At 42.4% G+C, this 10,806-nt stretch overlaps 1 protein-coding gene across 1 annotated transcript; it reads left to right on the top strand.

The window, feature by feature from the left end:
* The first annotated feature begins 7,735 nt into the window (after positions 1-7,735).
* LOC122085322 (exocyst complex component EXO70B1-like) lies at positions 7,736-10,157 on the top strand. Its single transcript, XM_042653763.1, has one exon. The coding sequence runs from the start codon at positions 7,848-7,850 to the stop codon at positions 9,900-9,902; it is 2,055 nt and encodes a 684-aa protein (XP_042509697.1). The 5' UTR covers positions 7,736-7,847; the 3' UTR covers positions 9,903-10,157.
* The last annotated feature ends 649 nt before the right edge of the window (positions 10,158-10,806 follow it).

The following is a 10,806-nucleotide window of genomic DNA, read 5'->3' as shown; positions in this document are numbered from 1 at the left end:
TGCCCTGACCCATCTCTGAAACCTTGAGTTGAATGCTTAAATTCGTGTTATTGGAGCTTGGGATGATGATTTCATGTAGTAGATTTCAAAATTTAAGCATGGTATATATACTGTTGCTGAATTTATTTGTTAATTAAGAAGAATTTAGCCCCAAGGGGTTAGCACAGTTGGCTTGGAGGGGACACGGTACTCCAACTCAAGAATTGAGGTCCCGTGATCAAACCTTCACCACTGCACCTAACTTCTTAAGGCTACCGTATGAGAGTTTCTATCTCGGACTAACCCAGTCCTGTCTAAGCAGTATCACAGTGACCCCAGGGATTAGTTAGGTCAAAGATCCAGACGCCCTGGGTATCAAAAGAAGAAGAAGAAGAAGAAGAATTTGTTCATTTTCTTCTCTGGATCCTATGCTACTCTTTTATTGAACTCAATTGAAGTTGAATTATAGTCAGTTCATATTCCTTATAGTGTTTTAGCTTCATATGAGTGGAAAATTAATTGGGAAAACCCCAACCTAGTGATATGTGTATGTGAGTTGGCAAATTGAGGGTTAAATTGATGCCTTCCTCTCTCATAGATAATGATCTCCTATGAATTCTAAATTACTTTTAATGTGTGAGTTTATATTGGAGTTGAAATGAACAATATTCATCTCAATATACTTCCAGCTGCAATTAAGTGGGAATTGAGAGGGAAAGAGCTCAACTCACATCTCAATAACTCCAACTTACTTAAAAATCTCAGAATTGTATGGAATTGGTTGAGCTGAGTCATGGTTCATTGAATTAGGCCATTAGGTGTAATATAATTGACCCTAGAAGCATAAGGAGACCCTTCCCTAACTGTCTGGTGCAATGGCCCTAGGCCTTGTGCTCAATTGAGGCAAAAGTTGTTCATTAGGAAAAAGGGCAAAATACAAAAATTCTAGACGGCACCGGCGAGCGCCAGTGGCCGGCCGATAACCTTATTGCTCACCTACTAGTGGAGCCTCTGCAACCCCATGTTGCTTCTGCTTTTGTTGTTGGTACCCTACACTCTTGTGGGACATGCCACCTACCTTTTACACGATTTTGGCCCTATGAGAGTGGGGTATCTTGGGAGCATTTTGAGGTTTAGGTATAAATTAAATTTTGGATTGTGAAAATGTGGTTAGGGTTCGGAAATGAACTTATGTATAGCTAGGGTTGAGATTTGTGTATATTAATAACATATTGTACATTATTTTAGGAACTTAAATCATCAGTGAGGACACGATGACTAATTTGGGGAATTTATCGTGCATGTGATTCAGGTGATAAGGTGAGTGGGTGTTGACTTCAATTCACGGAGTGTTTTAATATCTCTTTTCTCTCATGCCTACTCATATGCATAAAAGAACTGTTGCATTAATATTATGTTGTTGATATGATACTATAGCAATAGGCATTGTAATATTGTGGAGGTAAGAGAGGTAAGACGGGACACAATGGGGCCGAAGGGTGAATTTTGGCACCGTTTGCCCAATGTTTGTGATTGTTATGTGTGATGGATGATGGATAATTAACATCATGTAGAATAATTGTGGGTTAGGTTTTCATATCCCGAGTGCTACAACCCCTTCTCAGTAGGGGTGATGTACTGGCTAATCCCTTCAGTGCTTTCCTGATTAGCAATGCACCTACACGGTATGATAGACTGTAATAGGGGCGGATTGCAACACGATATGACGTACTGTACGGGTGGCTACCGGGTTACTAACTTAAGGGCTTGTCGGGAGTACCAAGGTTCTTTTCGGGATCGACTGACTCCTGCCTGCAATTAGCTTGTATCTCTGGAGCTCAACGTACTAGGGAGGGGATACCACCTATATTGTTTAACACTAATACCACAATGATGGACCTAGTAATGGAACAAGAAGTAGTGTAGCACAATGGGTTAATGAGCATCATATGAGGTGTGTAGCATGTATTACATCATTTGTACTAAATTTACTTGCTTGTCCCCCACCCCTCACTGAGCTTGTGGAGCTCACCCCATTCCTTATTTTATTTTATTTTTAGATGGAGAAGTTACTGAGTTGCCAGGCATACCAGTGCTAATCTTTCCGGAGTTACTTTGAATACTTTGGCAGTCATTCCAGATGCAGAGCCAGTGCATGGACCCGACTACGGGTGTGATGATTGTGCTTTTGGAAGTTGGAGTACTGAGTGTCTTTGGGTTTTTCTTATACTTATATATATATATATTCCACTCCTGTAAATTATACTCTAATGGATGATGGATATGTATGAACTTTTGGAGATGGATTGTATTTTTAAGTTGTAAATATATAGAGTATTATATAGTTTGACACTGGTATTATCTACTTGATCCTGCTATGTACATGGTTTTAGTTATCTCGTGGTTTTCGGTTATCAGCATACAACTTTGTGATTCTAGGGAGTTGCGTTGACTAGATAGGTAAGATGTCGACTACCGCATACCTTGGCTATATAAGGTGGGGTGTGATAATTACAATGTTGGCGAGCTAGGTGGAAAATTGTACTTCCATGATCAAGTGTGAGGCCTTTAACTTCTCTACCTCCTCATTAATAACTTTTTGATCTCAAGAGCGAAGTTTCTTCTTTTCTGCTTGACCAACTTTTGCCCTTATTCATCATTAAGGGCGTATTCAGCAGCGGTCCTTGGGATGTTGGGCATGTCTTGGCTGATAAAGCGAAGACGTCGATTTTTCTTTTGAGGAAGCTAAGTATTTCTTGGGCATGCTTTTGGCTTAGTAGGGCACCAACCTGAACCATACGGTTCAATTCTCCCTCGAATAGTGGTAATTTCCTCAACTCTTTTACTAGTACTCCCCGTTACAGGCGAAACTCATCCCATACATCTCCAACTTCAACGCTAAACTCCTGGGATGAACTAGTGCCTTTCTTTTCCTTAAAGAAATTTGTGTAACATTCTTGTGAAGATTTTTTACTTGAGCAGCACTCTCCGACTCCCTACTCAGTAGGAAACTTGACTTTGAGGTATTTTGTGGATTGCTCCCAGATCATTCAGTGGCAGGTGACCTAGGATAGAATGTAGGCTCATGCCATCTTTACAACCATGAAATTAACAAGTGTGGTGGCAGATCTAGGGTTGTCCCTAATGGTCACTAGTAGCTCTATTCAACCTTCTATGCCCTGCCATCCTATAGAACCCATACAAGGGTCCAGTAGTTGGTTTAAGCTTATCATCCCCCAGGCCGAGTTTTTTATAGGCATCATAAGACATCACTCAATAGAGAAGCAAGAGTTAATCAAGACCCTATAGAATGGGTAGTTAGCAACAACTAGCTGGATCACAATAGCATCATTGTGGGGCTAATTCAGACCTTAAAGATCATCGTCTAAGAACATTATCACCGGGTTTTTTTAGCGCCTTGATAGGTTCTTCTGCCAAGCAAATAAAATAAGCATACGCCTTAGTTTTTCTTATTGACTTAGATCCTGGAACCCCTAAGATGGTGTGTACAGTAAGACTGGTCGGCTTGTTGAGTACTTTGGCCTTTTATCACTTGGCGTCTCTTATCTACTTTATCCTCCTTTCGTGAGTCGCTATGTGACCGACTCGATTCCCTTTGCTGGCTCGATTGACCAGCTTTTGGGCTCTTGAGGTACTCCTTGAGATACCCTGCTTTAATCAACTCCTTCAGTTCTTTCTTCAGCGCTCATAAATTATCTGTATAATGCCCAATTTCCTTGCTAAAGCGACCGATTTGGACAACATAGGACAAGGCCAACAGACAAACTTTTTGTCCTTGATCTCAAGCAGCACCTTAAGGACATTCTGTCTAACTAAGAGAGCAACTAGTTCTTGGGATTGGTGTCTCTCATTTTCTTTGTATCTCGCTCATCTTCTTTAGGGTGGACGGTTCCCCTTTTCTTCTCCTGGGGCGGCTAAGCCATTTGCTTACGTGCTGTCACATTCTCGTCCATTACCACGTACTTATTGCATCTTTCTAGGAGTTTTGATAGATTCTTTGGGTAATTCTTGGACAGAGAACCGATCAACTTCTCATGGAATTCTCCCTAGTAAAGTGCACTGAAGGTCATGTCATGTCCCAAATCCTAAATGGCTATTGTTGCTTCCATAAAGCAGGCAATGTAACCACAGAGCGATTGATCCCGACCTTGCCTGATGCTGAATAGGCTGTGCGTGGTCTTCTACTATTGAATATTGGTCTGGAACCTTACGATGAAAGTAGTGTCCAACTGATCGTAAATATGGATCGAGCGAGGCTTCAAAGAGGAGTACCATGTCAACGTCGCCTCCTTGAGCAAGGTTGGATAGGCCCGATAAAGAGCTACTTTTGAGTAACTTTGGATGGACATCACTGAGTTGTCGGAGGTGCTCCATAGGGTAAGTCGTCATATCATAAAGGATGAAAGTCAATGTCTAAAACTTTTTGGGGAGATTGGCCATTGTAGGCTCAACTGATAAGCAGTTATATATGGGGGTGACCAGCACGCCTGTTATCACTCTTTTTATGTTGTTCACCTTCTCGTCTAACTCTCAGATACGCTTGCTCTAGGCTTATCTCTTTGGTGGGGTGAACAACCACCAGGAAAATTGGGTCAGTTCGAACAGTTCCAGATGTTCTGGACTGTTCGGGGGATTGGTGGCTCCTATGCTCGGTTGCATGCCTCCTGCGACCTTCATGGTTAGTTGCTTCATGGTTAGGAACTTCATCACCCTAGGTCTTTCTAGAGTGTAACGCGAACAAAGTCTCGGTACTCCCTCCTTTCCACGTCGTCATTGTTCAGCTCCTTGCTCCCTAACAGGGGTCCATGAGGAGCTATTTCCCGAGCAAGTCATTCGATGACCCTCAGTGGCAGATCAACCTCTTGATGCTTTCGCCCTTCGAGGGGTTGATTCTGCGAGTAGGGCTTCGGATTCGTGAGGTGATCTTCAGGTTGACCCACATGGGATTTGCTCTTCTACTGCTTGGTCCTCCACATTTTTGCCTTGCGTGCACTTGTTGGTGTTCCCCAAAAGCCTAGAGGGCTGATGGTTATGGTTATGGTTATGGCACCCGTTGGGGGTCCAGTGCCACTACCTTCGTCTCCCCATTGGTCAGTTTGTGTGGGATTCGAATGTCATCCCTTCGTAGAGCCTGGTTGTGCATTGAGCCAATCAAAGGTTGGCTTTGGGTGTTGTCCATTGGCAGACAGAGTGGTAGGTAATCCTCCTTGGGGAAGAGCTATCCCAAATTGATGGATAAACCTGTAAAACATGTCATTGGTCTCCAATAGTTGTATTTATAAGTCATTTATCTACGTGTTGGGTCCTGACACATCATGGTTTAACAACCTAATTGGGGTGGAGGTGGAGGTAGGGTCCCTCCTACTGGTGGAACTTGGCCATTAACCTCTTGGCGATCCTTTCCTTGTTCCAGATGAGACGAGCCAACGTGAGGTGTCTGTTGAGGAAGATCCTCTATGTTCTCCTGTGTTGCTTGGTTACCTTGCCCTCCATGAGTAGCGGGAGGAGGCAAGGAACGTCCACTGTGAAAATCCATGGTTCTTGTGGGTGGCTTAATCAGTAATGCTTCCCACGAATGGCGCCAATTTTCTGCGACAAGAAATCATCATAGGTTGTCATGGAACTTGCGCAGAGAGGAAAACACTAGAGAGTGAGCATTGGATTGATCCGATAGGGGACTCTCTAATGCCTAAGTTAGTTCTCTCTGCATATAGATAATTCCAATAAGAATGAAAAAATTTTGATCCTTTGGAAAGGGGTTTACCTGGGTATTTATAGCTGAAGATGGTGGCTATCAAGTGAGAGTACCACTTTGGTAGCTTCCTAATATAGGTAAGAGTCTGAATATAGCAAGAGTTGTAATAGGAAAATGAATATGTGAGACATCCTAGGAGCTTCACTATTGAACATATCCTAAAGGATAGGGCGAGATATCCTTCTTTATAAGGAAGATTCGATATCCCTTCAAGAATCCTTTTATGGAATCGGACACGTCCATTCCTTGCTTATAAGTCATGTGTCGGATCTCGATGACCCACTAACGCATATCTTGGTGTGAGAACTCATAGGCCTCTTGCGCAGAGTGACTTGGGTTGTGTAGGACCCTTGTGCCGAGTGACTTGGATTGGGTGGTCTGGTTACCGAACTACTTATCCCGAACGACGGCTGTGTGCATTGCTTGGATGGTGAGGCCTTGGGCCTTCCATTCGGTAATGGTCCTAGCGCCGTCGAGCTATTTGGACTACTTTGCGGTAGAACGTTTGCGCTGCTTTCCTCATGTTGGCATTAGGCCAACCGCTCGGTAGTCAAGACTCTTTTAGTAGACTAGGTCGGTCGGGCTGCTCCTGGCCTGCTTATCAACTTTGGACTGGGTAGTTGGCTCGGTTGGTTCTAAACCATTCATCAAGGTTAGTGTCATTGCCTTTTGCACTCGAGCTCGCAACTCGTTTGATTCTCGCAATATGCTCTTGAGGGTAGCACATTTTTGCTATAACACTGCCTTTTTGTCATTAAAAAAAGAAGGGAACCAAAATGATAAACCATTAAACATAGACTTTTTTCTTTCACATTAATGACTTATAATGAGTGCATCAAAATAATAAATCAATTGCAATGCAAGCAACTAGATCCAAACAAAGAGAATAAACAAGATACAAGATCAAAACCCTAACTAGATCCAAACAAAGTGAAGAAACAAACATCTGCCTAACTAAAACAGAAAACACAAAGCAAAAGATCTACAAGCTAAAGGAAACAAATGAAAGCAAACCAGGACCCTAACCTAATAGTAAGTAGAAACACAAGAAAGCAACAAAACTCAAGCATAACTAGAAAAACTAATAGGATAAAGATCAAAGATACGAAACTCGACAAACCAGAGGCAAAAATCCCTAGAGACAGAGTAGATCTACTAGGGAGAGAGAGAGAGAGAGAGAGAGAGAGAGAGAGAGAGAGAGAGAGAGAGAGAGAGAGAGAACGGACAGTGATCACAAAGATGAAACTAAACATAGAAAACTAATCCTAGATCCAACGGAGAAATGTTATTTCATTGGGTTAGAGTATGGATTGATATCGATTCGGATCGGATTGGTGAGTATTGGTTGATTTTACCTTAGCTTTTTTTTAAAAGTATAATTTTTCATTGTTTTACTCATGAAACGATACTAATAGTCGATCCAAATTGATCAAAAATTGAGAATTAATCTCAATCAATATTAATACGATCAATACAATACCGATAATTGAAACCATTGATTGGAGGGACACCGAGATGGAGAGGGAGGGAACCTTCTCAGTTCTCGCGCCATTTGTTAAGGGGTTTCGTTGAATGTCAAAGAACTTTTAAGATTCTAATTTAATGGTGGGAAGTTTAAAGGTGTTCAAACGGCTCCATAGAATCGAGGAACCCAACATCGGGGGCGCAACGACCTTCATATAAATGGTCAACGGTCAACCTTTCATCCCGATTTAAACCCCGTTAACTCTCCACGTTCCCTCCATGAAACTGAACCAAACACATTACCACAAACTCACCAGTCACCACCACCCTTCAACGTGCATGCCTCTCTCTCTCTCTCTCTCTCTCTCTCTCTTAATTATAACTATTACAACGACCGTTTCAATCTCCTCCTAAATGTAATAAATTCTTCCTATCAGAGAAAAAAATATATATTAATATAATAAAAAAATAATAAATCAAATAATTCTCCTTCATTTGCGCTTGCGGGGTCGCCCATCCCATCTTTTCTTTCTCTCTTCTTCAAACATCATCAAACCTTCAAGGAAAGTTTAAGAAACAAAAACGAAGCATTAGCAAATTTTAGAAGACGATATTACCTCTACAACTAATGGAGAAAAATCCTCCTGAGAATTCCGACGATGTTGCCAGCCAAAATGAGAACAACAACAACCCCAATCCTAACCTCCCTTCTTCCCCTTCTCCGGTAGCCGGTGAATCCAAATCCGACGCTTTTGACATCTCTACAGAGGCCACCATCACCACCACCACCACCACGGACGACGATGAGAATAACAAGGACACAGCCACCCTGGAGAATCCCGAAACCACCGAAGACTCTTCATCCACTTCCGATCTCGATTCCAGCCTTCCCAAGATCTCCGAAGACATTGATCGCTTCCTCACTCTCCTTATATCAAACCAAACCCCAGATGAAATCCCAGATTTTATCGAGAAGTTCGCGAAGCTTGTGGAGGATCAGATCGCAAAATATGAATCCCAAGAAGATCCCATCAAATGGAGCCAAGATTCCGATGAAGATTCTTCCCTCCTCAAAGCAATTGGTAGAATCTCGAAACTCTCAACTTCGCTCTCTCAGCTCCCTTCGGATGATGAGAAATATAAAATCTCCATCAACCGTATCGGCGGCGTTCTACAACGTGCAATGTCTTACCTTGAAGATGAATTCCGATCGATCCTTGAGAACGGAGGAGACTATGAACCAATGGATCTGAAGGGAAGACAACAATCGTTCAAGTCTAATAGTGATAGCTCTGTATTACCTGAACCAGACTCTGCCAAGGCGGCGGAAATCCCCGGTTACTCGCCGGAAACCTTGTCGAACCTGAACAGTATTGCGGCAGCCATGATCGCCGCCGGGTATGAAACCGAGTGTTTCCAGGTTTACAGCATATTGAGGCGGAATTCCTTCGAGGAAGCATTGAAAAATAATGGATTTGAGAAGATCAGCATCGATGATGTGTTGAGGATGCAATGGGAATTTCTGGAAGGAGAGATCACCACATGGATTAAGGTCTTCAAACGCTGTATCACAATCAGCTTCCCAGAGGAACGGAAGCTCTGCGATGCAGTGTTCCAGGAAAACCAATCTCTCTCTAACTACCTCTTCGGCAATCTCGTTAGCGGGGTTGTCGTTCAGCTTCTCAATTTCGCCGAAGCTGTAGCAATGACAAAGCGATCTGCAGAAAAGCTATTCAAGTTTCTTGACATGTACGAAGCACTGCGTACTCTGATTCATTTGGATACTCTATTCTCCAGCGACTCTGATTATCTCCAGAACGAGATCTCATCTGCTCGTTGTGGCCTTGGCGAGGCTGCCGTCGGCATATTCAACGATCTCGAGAACTCAATCAAGAACGACACAAGTAAAACTCCGGTACCCGGTGGCGCTGTTCATCCATTAACACGTTACACAATGAATTATCTAAAATACGCCTGTGAATACAAGGACACATTAGAGCAGATCTTCCAAGAACACCAAAAGATCGATCAATCTGATGGAGCTGGATCGGATAAAGAGAGCAGCAGTCCGAGCTACGGCAACCAAGTGGCAAAGCCATCGCCGTTTTCTGTACAATTGGTGACAGTGATGGATATATTAGGTTCTAATTTGGAAGCGAAATCGAAGCTCTACAAGGATCTCTCGTTAAACTACATTTTCTTGATGAACAATGGAAGGTATATAATTCAGAAGATCAAGGGGTCGAAGGAGATTCACGAATTGATTGGGGATTCTTGGTGTAGGAAGAGATCATATAGTCTCAGGAATTACCATAAGAACTACCAAAGAGAAACATGGAATAAGGTATTGGGGTGTCTCAAGGATGAAGGGTTGCAGGTGAATGGGAAAGTAGTGAAGCCTGTACTGAAGGAAAGGTTCAAGTCGTTTAATGCCATGTTTGATGAGATACACAAGACGCAGAGCTCATGGATTGTGAGTGATGAACAGCTTCAGTCTGAACTTAGGGTTTCGATATCGGCGGTGGTGATACCGGCATATCGATCATTCTTAGGGAGGTTCAGTCAATACTTGGCTGCCGGAAGGCAATCTGAGAAGTACATAAAGTACGGGCCGGATGATATAGAGACGTCTATTGATGAACTGTTCGAAGGGAACCCGACGTCAATGGCGAGAAGGAGATGATGAGATTATGAGACATGATCGATTCGATCATCATAAGAAGAGGAAGATGCATGGCATGTTGGGACGAGGAAAGAGAGAATGAAATGAGGACGTAAGCTTTTGCTTTGGTTAGTTGCTCTCATAATTCATTTGCCTTTCAAATTTTTTTTGGAGCGCTGTTGTTGTTGATCTTTATATTTTGCTTCTAAGGCAGAAATGTAATCTAATGTAACCTTCATTTTTTTTTCTTTTTTTTTACAAAGTATATTCCTCTCACATTCTATCTCCTTACTAGGTGGTACTCGAATCTGGATCAGGTCTTCATACGAGGATCATTGTCGTAGGGTGTTTGATCCACAATTTGGAATCCATTCAATGTGAAAACCTGTTGTAAGAAGAGAGATTGAGTGGGTTCCAATTGAAGATCAGGCATTGCACGATAATCACTTTATGAGAATGGTTCTTGTCCGAGGACTTGATCTAGACTCATTGTACTCCTGATGGAACTTGTGTTTTCACTTTTTTCTATTCTCCCATTAGTTGAGCATAGGACTCCATTACAGGCATGCAAATTTTGGGATTAGTTAGCCATTGTTTATCCACGTTAGGAGCCCATCTTTAACTAATTGTGTCTTAGTTTGGTGGCTGCGACCACTGTACATAGTTCTTTTCTTTAGTCAAATTTCCCTATAATCGATATTGTCTCTCTTTATAAGGGCATACCCAGTGCACGAGGCTCTTGCCACTGCGGCATCTGTAGATGATCATAATGTTTGAAACTTACTTCTACTTCATAGAGAATGATGTTTTTTTTCACTCAAGCTCATGGCCATTAGGCCCCAATGGAGCAACCTCACTATTGCACCATGGTTTTAGGTATCGGTATCGGATTTGGCCATATTCTATTAGTATCAGTTGAGACTGA

The sequence above is a fragment of the Macadamia integrifolia genome, chromosome 1 (assembly GCF_013358625.1).
Source record: "Macadamia integrifolia cultivar HAES 741 chromosome 1, SCU_Mint_v3, whole genome shotgun sequence".
Classification (NCBI taxonomy): domain Eukaryota; kingdom Viridiplantae; phylum Streptophyta; class Magnoliopsida; order Proteales; family Proteaceae; genus Macadamia; species Macadamia integrifolia.
This window is presented reverse-complemented; position numbering and strand designations above follow the sequence as displayed.

Bases quoted from the DNA above. Each gene is read 5' to 3' on its own strand.
- LOC122085322 (XM_042653763.1), top strand. From the start codon at position 7,848: ATGGAGAAAAATCCTCCTGAGAATTCCGACGATGTTGCCAGCCAAAAT.